Below are 19,475 nucleotides of genomic sequence, written 5' to 3'. Positions count from 1 at the left end.
AAACAGTAATTCACTTTTTTGGATTTCAGTAATACATACAGTGAGTCCAAGAAGTATTTGATCCCTTGCTGATTTTCTTCGTTGGCCCACTAATAAAGACATGATCATTCTATACTTTTAATGGTAGATGTATTCTTACATGGAGAGACAGAATATTAAAAAGAAAATCCAGAAAATAAATCTAAGGAATATATATTAATTGATTTGTATTTCATGGAGTGAAATAAGTATTTGATCCCTTAGTATTCATTAGCAGTTCTGGCTTTTACAGACCAGTTAGACACTCCCAATCAACTTGTTACCTGACCTGAAGCCACCTGTTCTCACTAATCACTTGTGTGAAAAACACCTGTCCACAGAATCAGACAGATCACACAGATTTCAAGTCTCAAACATGGGTAAAACCAAAGAGCTGTCACAGGACCTCAGAGTCAGAATTGTTGACCTTCACAAAGCTGGAATGGGCTACAAAAAGATTAGTAAGGTGTTGGATGTGAAAGTAACAACTATTGGTGCAATTATCAGAAAGTTTAAAGAGTATAACATGACAATCAACAGACCTCGGCCCGGTGCTCCAAAGAAGATTTCGCCTCGTGGGGTGGCAATGATGCTGAGAACAGTCAGAAATCGTCCTGCAACCACTCGGCAGGAGTTAGCAAATGACCTGAAGGCAGCTGGGACCACAGTTTGCAAGGAAACAATTGGCAACACTTTGCGCAACAATGGATTCACATCCTGCAGTGCCCGAAAGGTACCCCTGCTGAAGAGAGCACATGTGGAGGCGCGCCTCAAGTATGCCAATGATCATTTGAAAGATGAACCAAGTTATTGGGAGAAGGTTTTGTGGTCAGACGAGACCAAAATTGAACTTTTTGGCCTCAACTCCACCCGCCATGTGTGGAGGAAGAAAAATGCTGCCTATGACCCCAAGAACACTGTGCCCACCGTCAAGCATGGAGGTGGAAGCATAATGTTTTGGGGGTGTTTCTCTGCCAAGGGTACAGGGCTACTTCACCGCATCACTGGGAAGATGGATGGAGCCATGTACCGCACAATCCTGAGGGACAACCTCCTCCCCTCTGCCAGGGATCTGAAAATGGGCCGTGGTTGGGTCTTCCAACATGATAACGACCCTAAACATACAGCAAAGGCAACAAAGGATTGGCTCAAGAAAAATCACATTAAGGTCATGGAGTGGCCCAGCCAGTCGCCAGACCTCAATCCGATCGAAAATCTATGGAGGGAGCTGAAGGTCAGAGTTGCCAAGCGACAGCCCACCAACCTTCATGATTTAGAGAGGATCTGCAAAGAAGAGTGGGCCAAAATTCCCCCTGGTGTGTGTGCTAAACTTGTGGTTAACTACAACAAACGTCTCACCGCTGTGCTTGCAAACAAAGGCTTTGCCACTAAGTATTGAGTGTGTTTGGCAAGAGGGATCAAATACTTATTTTCCTCATTGAAATACAAATTAATTAAAATATATTCTTTAAAATTATATTCTGGATTTTTGTCTTGATATTCTGTCTCTCCATGTTAGAATATATCTACCATTAAAAGTGCAGAAGGATAGTGTCTTTATTAGTGGGCAAACAAAGAAAATCAGCAAGGGATCAAATACTTCTTGGACTCACTGTAGATTATTCAAAATAGATATGATGCATGTCAACTGCATGTTTAATTGGACGTAGCATCATGAAATTGTGACACAATGTAAACGGCAACTGTCAGATACAAATAATCTCAAAGTAGGAAAAATTATATTGATGTATTAGTTATTATTTGACTATATGTAAGTGTATATGTTGTAGTTATATGCAGTACATTAGAAAGTGCAATTGCTGCTATTATCTATGTCTCTCTCTCTCTCTTTCAGGTGTGGTCAACGGGGGGAGTGTGCACGTGGGGAGCAGGCTGATCAGTGGCTGTGGAGTTTTGATATGGAGCAGCAGTGTCTGACTATACAATCCCTCACACCATCCAATATCAGCAGAGAGGAGAGCAGGAGTGTAGGTCACATACACACTTGTGAACAGTCTCTCACACACACACACACACACACACACACAAAACATTTTGTCTCATGTCCATTTCAGAATGCTGCTATCTTTTAAAATGCTTCTCACTGTTATTGTGGTCGGACACCCTGTTATCAGTATGTGTGTATGGATGCATATATGTACATGTACTTCTGAACGTGTGTAAACTGGAATTTTGGCAATGTGAAAATGACGTTTTTTTTCTGTAGTCAGTCAGACTGAGGAATAGATGGTTATCACGGAAGTGCATATCAGTCTAATGGGGTGGAATAACAACATAAATCATAAGTTTGATTTAATAGCCGAAGATGAAAGCTTGGATAGTGCACTAATGGCCATTTATCTTCCACGGCCAGTCTTTCAAAAACAGGAGGAGGTCAGGAGAAACAGGAAAAGGGCAGGGGAAAGATGGAGTACAGCAATATATGAATGTTTAAGGACGAGTTGCGTATGTGGAAGGAATGTTAACATGACTGAATGTCCCACTGAGAACATGTTAAAAGCCTCTTAACTCATATTTACACTCTGGATTTATTTTAGCTTCTAGCTGAAGCTATAATTAGTGTTCAGCATTACTTCATTTACATTATGCAGGTCGGAGCATGGGCTGTGTTCACAACAGTGGGCATGGGCTGTGTTCACAACAAGCATATTCAGCTCAGCACAGCTCAGTCATGCACAGACCAGGACAATCTGCTTAACCCCAGTCTTGTTTAGTTTACTTTTGCCGACTTCAGTCTAATGCTGAAAAGTTCATCCAATTCCAGTTCAAACCGGTCCAGTGCAGTTTAGGCTTGCCAAATGAAATGTGAAACGAGGACGTCATTTGAAGCAATTGTGACCATTGTTTCTCTTTTCCCTCAGATTTCTCTGTCTATCCCACGTCTCCCGAGGCTTCAGGATGAGGAATCGTACTCCTGTTTCTTCAAGGACAGTCCGTCCCCAGCCACAGTGACTGACGCTGGGGTCTCTTGCCCCTCCCCTGACCCCCAGAGAGTGCCTACTGTGCCCCCTGGCCAAGGTGAGAGGCACCTACCAACTTAAGCTCTGTCACTTAATTTATTAGGGCTACATAATATTTGCGTAGTAGGTATATAACATACTGAAAAGTGTAAATAGACAGTAAATAGTGTGTGACTAACATTCCAGCAAGCAAATGAGAAAAATTAATCCTTTCCTTCTTTTAAACCATACAAGACTCCATCTGCAATTGATAAAACTGAAATGACACTAAGTGTATTGCAGTCAGTTGCAATAACAGTAAGTTAGGTCTCTGAGTGGCTCAGCAGACTGTTGCGCTGCCACTGTGGCCCAGAGGTCATGAGTTTAAATCCCCAAAGCAGCATGATGACTCGAATCCATCAGCTCGGAATCCATCTGAGCCATCAGAGTCAGAGAGAGCACAATTGGCCATGCTCTCTCTGGTCGGGAGATTGTGCTCTTTCCCGTCAACACTCTAAAAGCGATGTTGGCCGGCACAGGCACCTGTTGGCTGGTGTAGTGGAGTTAGGGACCCGCCACTTTCCAGTGTGTTCCTGCTATCTGGCGATGCTAAAAGGGGCAGTGGCTGGCTTAACGTGTGTCGGAGGACACATGTTAAGTCCTTACTCTCCTAGTGTTGGAAGCATTGCTAATGCTAGTAGGAGCTTACAGCATACTTTTTATTTGTATGTATTTTTTTATTGTTTTTAATATAGATTTGAATATACAAAGACTGATAGTTGGTCTGTAATACATCGGCCATAATGATTTATCAGTCTGCAGTCCTACTCTTCATGGATTAGCTTGGTCTTCTGTTGGGTGGTCTATTTATATGAATCCATTAGATAGCCATAGTCACTCGGCCAGGAGTTGAATTAGCTTTTTGTTGCATGTTCTGCATTTGGATTTTGGGTTGGGTTTTGATGCTGTGTGTATAAATTATTAATAATAATAACAACTTATTTATAAAGCACCTTTCATACGGCAAAATGCAGCAGTAATGTAGAATAAAATACCCAGCCATGTATGGACAAAAGTATTGGGATACCTGCTCATTCATTGCTTCTTCCAAAATCAAGGGTATTAAAGAGTTTATCCTGTTTTTGCTTTTGGAGTAATTGTCTGTACTGTCCAGGGAAGACTTTCTATTAGATTCTGGAGCATTGCTGTGAGGATTTGATTGCATTCAGCAACGAGCGTTAGTAAGCATTAGTCAGGTTGTTGGACCACCCAACCACATCCCCAACTCTCCAACTTATCCCAAAAGTACTGGATGGAGCACAAGCCACCATGCCAGAGAACACCGTTCCACAGTTCCACAGCTCAATGCTGGGGTCTTTATACCCCTTTAGTCCACGCCTGGCATTAGGCACGTTGCCATAAGGTTCATGTTTATCTGCTCCAGATAGAGTCCTATTCTATTGACAATATTTCAGCAATGTATTTGCACACCTGTGTCAGGAGTGGGTGCAACTTAGAGTAGCTGAAAATATTATTAGAAGGGGTGTCCACATATGCACATATGATGTAAGTATAACAATAAATAGAGAAATAAATGTAAAAATGAATGAAATCAGAATAAGAAACAATAAGTTCATAAAGTGAACGAAATGAGGTTTGATATAAATACAAAAACTCATTTTTAAAACTTCTAACAGTAGATACCTGATGAAAATGCACCAGTAAAGAGTACTAAATAGGGATTAGCATTGGCATCCACTCTGATTTAAAAACAAAGAAAGGTGAGTGGTTCTCCTGCTGGTAAAACAGAGCGTTTCAGCAATAGTTTAATATAGTTTCAGAAGTTATGTTTTTGTGCTCCACTGTAAAATGGCTCCACACTGCAGACTCTAAACTCTTATTTACCTTCTGAGAATGTCCTTACTGCTGCCAGCTGGGCAGTAATGTCTGCAATGCTGCATCGGCAGCAGTTTAAAAAGAGGCGATGGCTGGCTTCACATGCGTCCGAGGAGACTATAAATAATAGCTAGATTTTGAAAAATGAGAAAATACCTTTGCTGTTTTCAGTCATTAAATCAGCAGCTAATCCACTCTCTGTGGGGGAGAGTTATGGAAGATATGTATGTTGTCTTTTTTTGGTGAGGAGATTGTTGAGTTGAATGACCAGCTGTCAGTTTTCAGGGTGAAAATAAACCTTCAGGAATTTGCAAGTAGTTGCTACACACAAACACTAACACACACGGCCCTCATGACTATGAAAGCATTCCTGTGGAGTGATGGTTTATTTAGAGATTTTAAGGATTGGGCTTCTGGCTGTTGTTCACAGGAGTGTGTTTGTGTGTGTTCAGCGAGGCGCAGTGCAGATTTTTCTTAGTCATTATGTCTTTGGATGCGTCTGTTTTCTTGTACAGCTGTAATTTGCTCCAGTGTTTTGGAGGCCATCAGTCATTGGGTGGTTTGTGTGGGTTTGTATTAATGCCAGGAGTTTAATATACGAAACCACAGACAGTTTGCCAGCCAAGATGATCTTAAGAAGCTTTGGTAGCCGTTTCTGGTGTCTGATGTCGTAAAGAAACCTATGTTCGTGTTTAGCCATTTCCCAGAACCCCCTGCCAATGGTACGGTCATCCCGTTTGGACAGTGAGACTGTGACTGCAAATGCCATTTGGTCATTTTAGTACTTTTCAGTACCGTCATATTGTGTGTGTGTGTGTGTGTGTGTGTGTGTGTGTGTGTGTGTGTGTGTGTGTGTGTGTGTGTGTGTGTGTGTGTGTTTTCACAGTGTGCATTCTTGCTGGAATGCACACTGTGTAATACTGTGCCAGGAATGTGTGTGGTTTACTTCTTACCTTCATGATAAATGAGATCAGATATGGAATTTGACTGCACATATGAATACACAGGGCATTTATGTGTGTGTGTCCTGTCCTGCAGGTTGATCAGAAGTGTTTATGTCTGGTGTTCAGTGCAGATGGATCCTATTATATCTGTTTTGACGTAATGTCGGAACACACTCTCACTCTCTCTCTCTCTCTCTCTCTCTCTCTCTCTCTCTCTCTCTCTCTCTCTCTCTCTCTCTCTCTCTCTCTCTCTCTCTCTCTCTCTCTCACACACACACACTCTCTTTGTCTTTCTTACTCTGTTTTTGAGGAATGTGGTGATTTTGGATAGAAACCTCTGGACGTACAATTCCTTTTCATCTGTGATGAGCTTTAATAAATATTTAGAGAATCTGTTCACACAGCCTGGTACAGACCTAAAGGGTAACCCCAGTCTTCTTGTTCTCTCTCTCGCTCGCTTGCTCTCTCTCTCTCTCTCTCTTTTTTTGTTTATCAGATTTTGTAGCAGTCACGCTGTCCTTACGGTTTGGTGATGTCATTGTGACCTCTCGAGAATTCACCTTCTATGACTGCACTGTTGTAAAACAGCTCTCAGGGAGCACACCGTGAGTTTTACACACACACACACACACACACACACACACACACACACACAGCTGTCTGTGTAAAGTTAATGTCCTCCATTATCAGAAGACGTCTGCTAGTGGTCACCTTTTCTTGTCCTTAAATAATATGACGAACTCCCCTTCAGGTATGTCTGGTACTGAGATGATGTTTGTGTTGACTAGTGCTTCTTCTGTTGTCTCTCGGCAGTTGTCGTGGCTGTGTGTCCAGTCGCTGGGGCTGTAACTGGTGTGTACAGCAGCATGCATGTACCCACAAGGCTGAGTGTGAGCGAGGGGTCATCATCTACAACGAAAATGTGAGTGAGCAGCTTGGTGTGTTTCTGTGTGTGTGAATGTTTGTGTGTCTAGGAGTAGCTGATTTGGTAAGTACTTTGTTATTTATTTAAGAGAAAGTTTTAATGACTGTCAGTGATAACAATGATATTCATCTTTTTACCAGGCCTACAGTGCCGGTCAAAAGCTTGGACACATACAGCATTTTGGAATGAAATAACCTGACTACTGTCAGTAACATCAGCCTTTTACCACATAGAGCTGCTTAGACCCACCCAAAGTGTGCATTTATGGCTTGATTTAGCAGACGGTTTTATCCAGAACCACTAGTGTCACTTTAGTTTTGCTCTTTGAGAAAACGTTTATTTGGCTAGTGTAAAAAGACTATTGTCTTAAGAGTTTTACAGACATAGATATCAACCCCAGCCAACATGCCCATGTGGGGCTGGGTTTAAGGCATTAAGGCATACTTCATTAGTATTTCAAACATCTGCACAGAACTGTATGTTTTTCCATAGTCTTCTGAAAAACATACAGTTCTGTGCAGATGTTTGAAATACTAATGAAAAATATAGTTATTAAAATATAGTATACTAATTCTGTACTATACAATTCCTATTTTGGCAGTAAGAGTTTATTTACTCAAGAAAACACTAATGTTCCAAATAACATTCATACACAACATTTTTATCATTTATATTGACATTTATATCACTGTGTTTAGTATTAAAAGCTCTTCTCATGGGAGTCTAGTATTATTTACAGTTATGATTCAACACCTGGTTTGGTAAGTCCTTGCTTAAAGATGTCAAATCAGGTGAGCTGGTGATTGAATTGAACACATAAATGCACTGACAGAAGGCATCTAGGAGAAATCTGGTACTGAGCTTTGTGCTTAAGGCTAGCTAACACAGATCTGAACTACTTCCTACAGAATGAGAAAATCTTGTTGCTTTTTACTGTATTTAAGTTGACCTGTATCTGTTCTAGTGTGATCTGCTGCTTTTACACAAAAGCACAAAAACTTCTTTTGTTTACATAAATGGTTTTAAATAACATGCTTTATGAGTGTCCAAACTTTTGACTGCTGCCCTACCTCATGAATCATTTCAGTTCAGTTTATTTGTGGTTGATTTCATGAAATCTTTAGAATGCAGCAATGTTCCTCTACATGGAGAGATGTATATCAATACTAAATGGACACATGGACACAACATCCAGTTCATCTGTTAACCTGAGAGAATCTGCCTTTTCCCCTCAGTTCTGATTAATTTGCTTCCCATATTTTGTTTTCCTTCTTTTCATTTCTGCTCTCTCCCTCCACTCTCCATTCTCAGTTCAAAGTCCCCACGCCCTCCCCTCCTCTAACCACACCTGCCAAGGTCACCACAACAGTCCCTCCAACCCCAACACACATACCCCCAACCACTACACCACGAACTGAACCTCCAACTACAACAACCATAGCAACCACTACTCCAACTACCACAACAACTACTCAAGCTCCAACTACAACTATGACTACACCAGAACCAACTACTACTACTGCTGCACCAGTTACAACCCCAGCTCCGACTACATTCCCCACAACTCTTGAGCCAACCGCTGCGCCCACCAGCCCCTTGCTCCCGACCCCTGCGGCTCAGACGTTGGCCACCACCCCTGCAGATTCCACCTTGCCTGTCTTAGAAGAGGCTACTTCAGAGGAGATCCTCCCTGCTGCTGAAACGGAGGCTGAGGCGCTTAGTGATAGTGCCTTGATCACCGTTGCTGGTTTTGACCGTGTCGTGGAAACTGAGTCGCCGCTTGTTACGTCTGTACCCGAGGAGTGGCAGGAGTTGCCTTCGCAGTCACCGTCACCAGCCGGAGCTGTTGAGGAACTGCCATTTTCTGTGGAAATCTCACCACTTGTAGAACCAATAACTGATGCTCCAACCTTAACCAGCAGCCCTCAGATTGTAGAGGAATCGCCATCATTGGCTGTGCCCCCTACTGAAACCCCGACCGAAGTACATCAGGCGAGTCCTGGGACAGTGGTGGTGGCAGACTCTGAGTCAGATGACATCTTGCCTTTATCCCTAACGGAGCGTCCTGCCCTGCCATCAGACGCTCCCGTCCAGTCAGAGGAGAAAGTGGATGGAACTGAACCCCAAGTGTTTCAAGTACACCAGGAGGAAGTGGAGGGAGTGGATCTTAATGTGGAGGAGGTGGGTGTGGGTGAGAATGACACCACCTCTTTTTCAGCAGCGACGGTCCTATCAGGGGATGGAGAAGCGGATCAGTCAGCGCCCAATTACCCCCGCCTATTGGATATGGATTCTGAGCTAGACTACCAGTATGACCAAGCAGATCTTTATCTAGCGGTGAGTCCACATTAGCAAAAATATCTCACAGCAAGCTCAATGGACAAAATGAACACACCCTCTCTTTCCCCTCTGCTTACTTTATCAGTTCTGTTCAGTTACTCAGCTTTATTTGATGTTTCCAGCTAAAAAAAAACCCTGTGGTAGTTGTTTTTTGGCTTAAGCTTCATTTGAAAGGTCATTTTAACTGATTTCCATCAATATTTTAACAGCTGGGTATGTGATGATTTGGTGTCTGGATGACATAGTCAATGTTATGTGATTATGTATAAGCAGGGAGATGAAAGTTCCTTGGCGAGTTGGGGGTCTTCTGCGTGCCCATGTGTAGAGAAGGTTCAGGGTTCCCCATTACTGCCTGTGCAGAGGGAGAGGAAGATTACTCTGTTGGCCCGAAACCTTCACCTCTATCAGGTAAACACAGTCCATACTTCTGAGCTCAGGTTCATCAAGTGATTTTCACTGATAGTTATTTCTATGTCATTTGTCCCATATTTTGTCATTGTTCGAGACTGAAACCAGAACTGAAAAATCAAACATGCCAATCAAATAAATTTAAGTGTATTTGCATTCACCCTATAATTAGTTATGTAGTTATGTGATTGTATGTAAATACTATAGCAAAAGACTAAAGGTTCTATAGGTTTTACACACTTCTTTAGCAACACACAGTCATCTATCAGCTTCTACTCAAATTAAGATAACCTGACACCAAAGCAACATACCTTGTGTGTTGGTTGTAGGACCAAGACTTGGAGTACGAGTGTGTATTGGTGATTGAGGGCCGGACTGTGGTAGTGGACGCTTATGTAGAGATGGATGAGATGAACCCTTCCCTCTTTGACATTACCTGTCAGCATCACCAGGTAACCTCAACAGTCTGTTCTCTTTTAGAATTCAGTTGCAGTTTTTATGAGTATACACACACAACGTACTGCAAACTAGAATGGAGAGTATCTGTATTAAGCAGCAGCATTAATGTTAGAGGCCTGTTCTTTTCCACAGTACGCTTACTCTGCTTTGGTGGAGGAGTACAACGCCATGGTTTATGTGAAGAGGAGAAACACCTTTCACGTGGACAGTGCTAATGATCTCTATGGTGAGTAAATGGTTCTGTAATGAGCAAAGGTTTAGGTTTTAACCTGTGAGCTGCAGACCTGTAGACTGTTTAGCTACACAGACTTATAAATGATATTTTTTAATGTTCAGAAAAGTAACAGACAGCAATGTATTTATTAAAATTAATTAAGAAATGTATTTAACTAAATTTACGCAATAATAGATACTGGACTGATTATTTACTTTACAACTGGTGCAAGGTTTTGTTGAGAGCCAGAATATTCTCATGTTTGAGTGCTCTAAAAACAGCAACCGGCCACTTCATTAAAACCACCTTCTTGTTTCTACACTACATTACCACATAGGAACACTTCTATAGTTATTTAATTCCAGACTGCAGTCTTTCTATTTCTCTGCTAACTATGTTAGCCTCCTTTCACCCTGTTCTTCAATGGTCAAGTTACCACAGAGCAGATATTATTTGGGTGGTGGGTCGTTCTCAGCACTGCAGTGACGCTGACATGGAGGTGGTGTGTTAGTTGGTGTGTTGCTCTGGTACAAGTGGATCAGACACAGCAGTGCTGCTAAAGTTTTTGAACACCTCAGTGTCACTGCTGGACTAAGAATAGTCCACCAACCAGAAATATCCAGCCAACAGTGTTAGACCACTGATGAAGGATTAGAGGATGGCCAGCACGACTGTGGACAACAGATGAGCTGCTATCTCTTGAGTTTAGAGCTATAACGTGGACCAACTAGGTAGGAGAGTGACCCACCACCCAAATAATACCTGCTCTGTGGGGTCCTGGCCAATAAACAGAGTGAAAGGAGGCTAACAGAGTGTGCAGAGAAACAGATGGACTACAGTCTGGAATTATATAAGAACAGAGTGCTCCTGTATGGTCAATGGTGTAAATGCCATATGATAAAGATAAATTGCCACATAAGTTGTTCTAGTTGGGCTAAATAGGGGAAAGTTTGTACAATTACCATGAAGAATTGAATGAAAATCTAACAATGCCCGTTAATATTTTTTGACAATTAATTTCATAGGATAGTTATGTCTAAATATTAATGATCTGTTGTATTAGAAACCAGATCATTTGATAAATCGCTTTAGTCAAATGGTTTGGCCAGTTTGAGACTTCAGATTTGTGCAAGCTTAGTTATCGCACAAGCCAAAGAACAGATGCCAAATGCTGTGAATATGGATGTAAATACACGTCTATATATACTTCTTTGAATCAGCTGTATCAATACCCATGCTATGTTGTGGTGGTAAAATACTTCAGAAACGCTCATACGTTTGCCTGCGGTGTGTATATCCAACACTTTACATTGTATGATGGTCTGGTAGGCCTCTTGTTTTCCTTCATTCTAAATGTGTCAGCTGTCTTAAATATCAGTATTTATTTTGCTTGGTACCTCAGGCTGTAGTTATAGCTCCTAAAATTGAATGTGTGAGGACACTGAGGGCCTTTTGGGTTGTGGTGTATGGTTACACAGTGTAAGTCATGGTGGAAGCTTGGTTTGTGTTCTGTGAGCCTCGCCATGCTGAAGCTGGTGTTTCTCACTCGCCTGCTTTTCCAGCTCAGCAGCATTGTTTTTGCGTCGCACCAGGGGGAAGCAGATGGTTCCAGATGAGCAGCGCAGCAGCTGTGTTTTCACTTCGCACCACATGCATGTGTGTGTGTGTGTGTTCCCCAAGGGAAGCCGTTATTAGCGTAGCTGCGAGGCTGGTAGCAGCGGCAGGCTCTATGCTGGAGAGAGAGTGCTGGTGAAGTGATGAGTTTATAGGCTCTTTCTGTTGTGGCCCGTGGTCTTTAACGGCTGCCTCTGTTTTCTGACAGAGCTCAGAGCAGTCCTGTACAACACAGCGTTTCATTTAATCAGCTGCCAAGTGGCCCGGATTTAACTTGCGGCTTTCTTTGTCAGGGTCGGAACAGAACACTCGGTACTTTGAGATCATCACTGTTCTCCCTATTGAGAGAGACAAAGAGAGAGACATGCAGGGAGGGAGGTACTGTTTCAAATACTGCAGCTTCAACATTCTGCTGTATTTGAGTCAGACTGTTGAAAGCATGTTAAGTTTGAGGTTTACCATTTTCATTTGTAGCGCCCCCTGTAAATGCTTCCCAGTTTTGCTGTAAAGAAATAATTCAGATTAACATCAGAAATTATATTGCCACTAAATCCCCCATAGATTTCTCAGCTGTTACACTCAATGGACAAACATATTGAGCCACCTGCTCATTCATTGTTTCTTCTGAAATCAAGGGAGTTTAGTTGGAGTAACTGTCTCTACAGTTCTGGGAGGGCTTTCTACTAGATTTTGGAGCATTGCTGTGAGGATTTAATTGTGATCAGTGGCAAGAGCATTTAATGAGGTTCATGATCTCTATACCACCTCATCACAAAAGTATTTGATGGAGCACCATCATTCCATAGGACACAATTCCACCGCTCCACCGCTCAATGCTAGGGCTTTATACCCCACTTGCCCACACCTGACATTAGGCATGGTACCAAAGGCTTTATGTTCAATTCTGTTGGCAGTGCTTCTCTACAGGGACAAGACAATATGTGCATTTGCACATCTGTGTCAGCAATGGGTGCAACTTCAAGTTGCTGGGAGCATGAACTGGTGTCCGCAAACATTTAGAAATATAGTGTATGTACATACTTAACTTTTATGTAATATATTTTTTACCTGACGTATTAATGGTTTATAAGTACACTAATATTCATCACTTCTAAAATGTGATTTTTTTTTTGTGCAATATCTCAGATTATATACTTCACTCAGTTTGTTTAAACATTCTGTATTTTATGTTTTATAATTTATTTTTACAGTCTATCCATCTGTCCGTCTGTCCATCCGTCACTGTCAGTCCATCCAGCCACCCACTTCTGTCAGTCCATGTGTAGTTGTAAAGTGAAATTGACTTGCTTATGTGGTTTCTGACACTGAATGACACTTTACTGATAAAAATGAATGAATTATTCATTGCATAAATTAAAGATGTCTTTTTACGCCCAGACTTGAACGAGGTTAGCCTCCTAGCCCAGTGCAAAACTGAAGAAACAAATAAGACTGTATCTAATGAAAATTGCTTCCATGTAGTTTACGCATAAATGGTTGTTGACTTTACACACATTTAGAGTCATTGTACAGAGTGGTCTTAACCCAAAGCGGGTTGTGACAGTGAGCCCTTTTTGTTTGTTTCACACTTATCGTGAACTGTGTGTACGTTTGCAGTGACGTTGTACAACTGTTCAGTGGGCCGTTCAGACTGCAGCCAATGTCACACAGCAGATCGGAAGTACGAGTGTGTGTGGTGTGGGGGGGCTCAGTCTAGCTGTGTGCACAGAGAGTCCTGCTCCCAGCGTATTGCAGACACCTGTCCTGCTCCAGTCATTAATTTCGTAAGTCTCATTTCGTTGCTCGATCCCTTAAAAGAAATCATTTTCATAATATTCAGCAATATTATTGACTGACGTTTCTTCTAACATGGTGTTTGTGTGTCCAGATTGAGCCTCTGTCAGGGCTGGTAGAGGGAGGTACCACTCTCACCATCTCTGGCTCAAACTTGGGCCAGAAAGCTCAGGACATCCTGAGATCAGTCACTGTGGCTGGGGTTTCCTGTAATGTCATACCACACCTGTACGAGATATCATCCAGGTAGACACACACACACACACACACACACACACAAGCGAGTATCAGTGCTGTTCTAAATATTTAACTTAATAGGAAAAAGGGGACAAAACAACATTTTTAACTTCAGACTATGTTTATTGGCCAATTTGAAGTTTAAAAGTTGTAAATCTAAATGTTTTCTCTTTCCTGAAGAATTGTCTGCAAGACAGAACTGAATGGAAAGACAACAGAGAGCTCAGGTCATGTCTCAGTGGAGGTGCCTGGCATAGGGTCTGGCCTGTCCAGCCAGATATTCAGCTACCAGGTCAGATATATTATACTGATACTCATACAATTCCAGTTTAATGTGATCAGTACAATGAGAGAAGTGTGCATTTTTCCTGACCATATTTGTGTTGTTTTGTGTGCATGTGTATGTGAGCAGAACCCAGTGCTGCTGAGAGTGAGCCCACAGAGAGGACCGAGGGCAGGGGGAACCTTTATCACCATATCGGGCAATAAACTGCTGACCGGTAGAGCTAGTGATATCAGCGTGTTACTGGATGATGTCCCCTGTGCTATGTAAGTGATAACCACAGTACACACATTCACACACCCACCCACAGTATACATAGCAGAAGATGTGATTACATCTCAACACCCCCTGCCCGCCTCTGTAGTGTTTCAGAAGTGCAGGAGGGCAGCATTGAGTGCATCACCAGCGCCAGCAACAAGACAGGTGAGCACCGGGTGAGTGTGCGCTACGGCAGCAGGGAGCGTCATCTCCCTGGCAACGGCTTCTACTACACCTCAGATCCGAACATCACTCAGGCCGTGCCCTCGAAAAGCTTCATCAGGTGTGTGTGTGTGTGTGTGTGTGTGTGTGTGTGTGTGTGTGTGTGTGTGTGTGTGTGTGTGTGTGTGTGTGTGTGTGTGTGTGTGTGTGTGTGTGTGTGTGTGTGTGTGTGTGTGTGTGTGTGGAATGATGTAAACACCTGCTGAACATCGGCCTGTTTTGCTGACTTCATCAAAATGACACTCTTGACACAGTGGCGGCCGTGTGATCCATGTGACTGGACACAACCTGGATGTCGTCCAGGAACCACGAATCCGAGTGACCGTGTTTCCCTCAGACTCCATCTCGCGGAAGAAGAGAGGGAGCAGACGGAGGAGAAGAACTAGAGGTAGCGTTATAAACGCTGAGGTGGATCAGGGGGTGCTGTGGCGGCAGAGACGGATAATTCCAGAACCAGACTGCTCTGAAAACACCTTGTGTTCTGTCAAGATTGTGAGTAGAGTAAAGCCATAACTCTCGCTCTTTCAGTTGTAACAGTAGATGCGTGAGTGTCTTACCAATCCTAATTCAAATGTCCTATCCTACATTCTCTCCCCATCTCTCTCGCTCTTGCTTTTTCTCTTTCTCTGTGGCTCTTTCAGTTTGAGGAACGATGTGAGGTGAACACCTCCTCTCTAATGCTGTGCCGGACCCCGTCAGTGAGTTCCCAGGTGATTGGTGCTGACATACAAGTGGAGTTTCTTCTGGATAACCTACGCTTTGACTTCAACTCCGTCAGCCAGTTACCATTCATCTATGAGCTGAATCCCACCCTCCACTCCCTGAACCGCCATGACTTCACCCAGCCCTTCCGCTACAAACCAGGATCAGTTATATCAGTAGAAGTGAGTGACTGTCAGACTGGATTATACGCTACTGTTTAGAAATTTGATGTTGACCGTTCAAATGTTTATGGACAGCGTTTTCAGTAGTGCCAAAAATTACTTTCATGTTTATACTGGTTATAAATGTATAAAGTATTTTAATATGCATGTGCACTTTCTCAGATTTTTTTTTTTTGGTACAGAAAGTAGATTTTCTAGATTTCTAAAATTTTAAATCTAAGAAAGTGCACATGCATATTAAAAAATAATAATAATTAAAAAAAACAAAAAACATATATATATATATATATATATATATATATATATATATATAATATTAATAATAATACATTGTGTCTATAATCAAAGATCTATTAATAAAATGCAATTAAAAAAAACACTGAATCCAAATATAATATGAGTTATGAAAAAGAAATGCATCACATATCAAAAGTGGTTAAATCTCAAAGCAGATAACTATAGTACAAGTAATAAAGTAAGTAAAAAAGGTCTACTTATAATGTGTTTATGGATTATTTAATAACTTTGTTGTTCAAAAACGTGAAATATTAAATGAAATAAAGCACTTACATTTTAAATAAATTACAAATTAATATTAAATGTGTTTACATTTCAGTGGTAGCGTATGTTCTATTTGATTTAATATGTAATGTGTATTTCTCACGGCTTTGTTACTTTTAACAAAGTATTTGAGCAGCTTACATTTCTTCTTCTCCCCTTGTGCCTTCTTTTTCCTCTCTTCCAATATTTTCATCTGTGCAGGGGGAGAACCTGGACCTAGCGATCTCTAAAGAGGAGGTGGTAGCACGTATTGGTGAAGGTGTGTGTGCCGTTAAAACTCTGACACGGAACCACTTGTACTGTGAGCCGCCACCCCAGCAGCCCTCTCCCTGTCATGGTCACGGACGCAAGCGGGAGGGAGCCGACGCCCTGCCAGAGTTTACAGTGAGTTCACTGAAAGTTTTCACTTTTTTTCTGTGATTAGTGTGGGTACTGAGTGCAGTGGTCAGTTCAACAATCTACATGTTGACCAAATCAGTACCTGAATGACTGCTGATGGAGAATCAATTGACGGTAACAAAAGTGGAGTTTGAACTGACGAGGGAGTATGTGTTTGTGTAACAGGGGTTGTATGTTGTTTTGCAGGTACAGATGGGGAATCTGAACTTCTCTCTGGGACGGGTGCAGTATGATTCTCTCAATCAGTCCACCTTCCCCATGGAGGCTCAGATAGGGGTAGGAGTGGTGGCCTCGCTTGTGGTGCTGATAGTGGTGATCATCGTGCTCATTTACAGGTGTGTAGAGCTTTTGTGATTTTGCTCTACATTTACACATATTTATAATAATATTTTGTCATCATTAATTTTAGTTATGTTCTTTATCATCAGGTTTAAGTCTAAGCAATTGGGAATTGTTTCATTTTGAAGTATTATGAAGTTCATTTTGTTTCATTTTGAAGTCATTTTTAAGCATTTTTGTTGGTTACTTTTCATGAAATTCTGACACAATATAAAGAACAACCGCTTTTTGTCCATAAAAGTGAAAATCAGAAAAACACAGATAAAAGGTTTTGTCTGATGTGGCCATATGACCTGATCTAACCAAATAGTAGTCAGTTTTCTGCTCGATATAATAACCTATAGAAAATTCTCAAAGTTACATTTTTATTTATTATATAGATATTATTTCTAAATTTTATTTTGATATTTAAGTGTGTGTGTGTGTGTGTGTGTGTGTGTGTGTGTGTGTGTGTGTGTGTGTGTGTGTATATATATAAAAGTAATTGACCGGCTGGCTCTGTAGTAGCTCATTTCCTGTGAGCAGGGTTAAGGCTTCCCTTTGGTGTGAATTACAGTCACTCAAACTAGTTCCTCCACATCTGGAGCCTATTCTGTGTGGTAGTTGTTCTCCCGCGGGTCTGTTGCTTTAGATTACGCTGCTTTCTTATCCTCAACATGACTTAATCTCTGTCTCTAACACTCCCTCGCTCTCCTTGCACCCATGTCTTTCCTCTGTCTCTCTCAGGAGGAAGAGTAAGCAGGCTCTGAGGGATTACAAGAAGGTTCAAATTCAACTGGAGAATCTGGAGACCAGCGTGAGAGACCGCTGCAAGAAAGAGTTTACAGGTGAGAGACGGAAAAGTGCAGTGAAGCATACACGTACAGAACTCAAGGGATTTTACTAACTCTGTGGTGAGAGTACACTCTTTCCAAGCTTGTGTTTATTTCTTTTAGAAAGGATCCATGCAGTCATCTTTAAGTGATCTTTCTCTATTATTGTCTGAAATGTAGCTCTCCCTGAGAGACAGAGATAACTTTGCTGTTGACCTTTTTACCAGACTTGATGACTGAAATGATGGACATGTCGAGTGATCTGGTGGGATCGGGGATTCCATTCCTGGATTATAAGATGTACGCTGAGCGAATCTTTTTCCCGGGTCATCGGGAGTCCCCGCTGCGCAGGGATCTGGACGTGCAGGACTGTAGACGGGCCACAGTGGAGCAGGGCCTTGTTCAGCTCTCCAACCTGCTCAACAGCAAACTCTTCCTCACCAAGGTAAAACATATCACAACATATCTTGCTCAGGACTGTCCATCCACTCACCCCATTACATTTGAACTTTTGTTGTTGTACATCTAGACCTGCACATATGTTTTGTTTTGTATATTTTGGAATCGGGGTTGCAGGGGTTATACTGTGTACAGAGAAAGGTAATTTTTTTTCTTTTCTTTTTTTTATTATTTTTTATCAACCGAACAGAGAATCCCAATGATGTTTTTACTATTAACAGATTTAAAAAAAATCAATTGATTAATGGAGAAAATAATCTTTTTTAATTATAATAAAGCTTGTCTTCAACCAAAAAAAAGCTCTATTTTTTTTAAGGGTCATTGTATAATAATAAGACGAACAAGAAGCAGGAAAGATTGTGAAATACCATATACTGTGATATCATAAAACTGTTAAACAAATACTGTAATATAATCTATTTCCCACAACCTTACTGTATATGCCGGTTTCTAAATAGCAATGTGTACATCTGTATATTTCATAGCTTATATATTAATAGCTTGTATTGTCAGAACATACAGTGCAGTATTGTATTTTATTGTGTATATATTGTGTATTACTTACTATTACTTACTATGCATTCAAGTAAAATAATCCAATAAATGTGATTGTCTTGACATGACTTGAGCCAAGATGAAATTGTCTAATTTTTATTCTTAATCAAAGCATTATTTTGCATGTAATACTGTCTTTAGTATTTTTTTGTTAAGGGAAATAAGCTGAATGTGTTTTTTATCTTTACATACACCTATTCTCCTTCCTTGTCAATCTCCTTTTTCCTTGTATGATAGTCTCTTCTTCTTCTTTCCATCCTCAGTTCATTCACACTCTGGAGAGCCAGAGGACGTTCTCTCCCAGGGATCGTGCTTATGTGGCCTCTCTGCTCACTGTTGCTCTGCATGGCAAGCTGGAGTACTTCACTGACATCCTGAAAACGCTGCTCAACGACCTGGTGGAGCAGTACGTCGCCAAGAACCCCAAACTCATGCTCCGCAGGTAAGCAAAGAGAGGAGAGTGTGTCTGTTCAGCAATAATCAAGCAGTAGTACATTTAAATGTGTTTGACCTTTTCTGCTTGGTTGTTCCATACAGAACCGAGACCGTTGTTGAGAAGCTCCTGACCAACTGGATGTCTATATGTCTCTATGCTTTCCTGAGGGTAAGTTTATGTTGAGGAAGAGTTTGCTAGGAATAACTAGTAGGAGTGTAAATGCCTGACCCTACTATGATTCAGTTTGATTTTTTGTTCTTTTTTTTTTTAATTTTGCAACATACAATCATATAGTATAATTCAATATTCATTTTTAAATAAAAAATAAAAGTGAGGGTCGGAAGGTGTTGCCAAATTAACTGTCAATTCACTGAAAAACCGTGTAAGCTTAAGTTAATCATTAAAATTTTACAGTATAAACAGTAGCATGTACACAATATGGACAAAAGTGTTGAGAC

At 41.3% G+C, this 19,475-nt stretch overlaps 1 protein-coding gene across 4 annotated transcripts in view; it reads left to right on the top strand.

The window, feature by feature from the left end:
- The window catches only part of plxnb1b (plexin b1b), a 99,309-nt gene that overhangs the window by 71,565 nt on the left and 8,269 nt on the right, over window positions 1-19,475 (top strand). For 2 of the 4 annotated variants that reach the window (XM_072684633.1, XM_072684634.1), the window contains 21 exons: window positions 1,874-2,006; window positions 2,901-3,057; window positions 6,315-6,423; window positions 6,632-6,740; window positions 8,055-9,080; window positions 9,354-9,491; window positions 9,821-9,943; window positions 10,083-10,176; window positions 13,396-13,562; window positions 13,667-13,818; window positions 13,990-14,101; window positions 14,222-14,358; window positions 14,457-14,633; window positions 14,827-15,064; window positions 15,214-15,456; window positions 16,219-16,401; window positions 16,603-16,751; window positions 17,482-17,582; window positions 17,795-18,012; window positions 18,845-19,023; window positions 19,119-19,185. In XM_072684633.1, coding sequence (XP_072540734.1) covers window positions 1,874-2,006; window positions 2,901-3,057; window positions 6,315-6,423; window positions 6,632-6,740; window positions 8,055-9,080; window positions 9,354-9,491; window positions 9,821-9,943; window positions 10,083-10,176; window positions 13,396-13,562; window positions 13,667-13,818; window positions 13,990-14,101; window positions 14,222-14,358; window positions 14,457-14,633; window positions 14,827-15,064; window positions 15,214-15,456; window positions 16,219-16,401; window positions 16,603-16,751; window positions 17,482-17,582; window positions 17,795-18,012; window positions 18,845-19,023; window positions 19,119-19,185 — 4,012 coding nt within the window. The remainder of the gene's footprint in view (window positions 1-1,873; window positions 2,007-2,900; window positions 3,058-6,314; window positions 6,424-6,631; window positions 6,741-8,054; window positions 9,081-9,353; window positions 9,492-9,820; window positions 9,944-10,082; window positions 10,177-13,395; window positions 13,563-13,666; window positions 13,819-13,989; window positions 14,102-14,221; window positions 14,359-14,456; window positions 14,634-14,826; window positions 15,065-15,213; window positions 15,457-16,218; window positions 16,402-16,602; window positions 16,752-17,481; window positions 17,583-17,794; window positions 18,013-18,844; window positions 19,024-19,118; window positions 19,186-19,475) is intronic. The other 2 variants (XM_072684635.1, XM_072684636.1) reach the window with 2 other exon arrangements.

The sequence above is a fragment of the Salminus brasiliensis genome, chromosome 7 (assembly GCF_030463535.1).
Source record: "Salminus brasiliensis chromosome 7, fSalBra1.hap2, whole genome shotgun sequence".
NCBI lineage: Eukaryota > Metazoa > Chordata > Actinopteri > Characiformes > Bryconidae > Salminus > Salminus brasiliensis.
The sequence above is the reverse complement of the archived record's forward strand: the minus strand, read 5'-3'. Positions and strand labels throughout refer to the sequence as shown.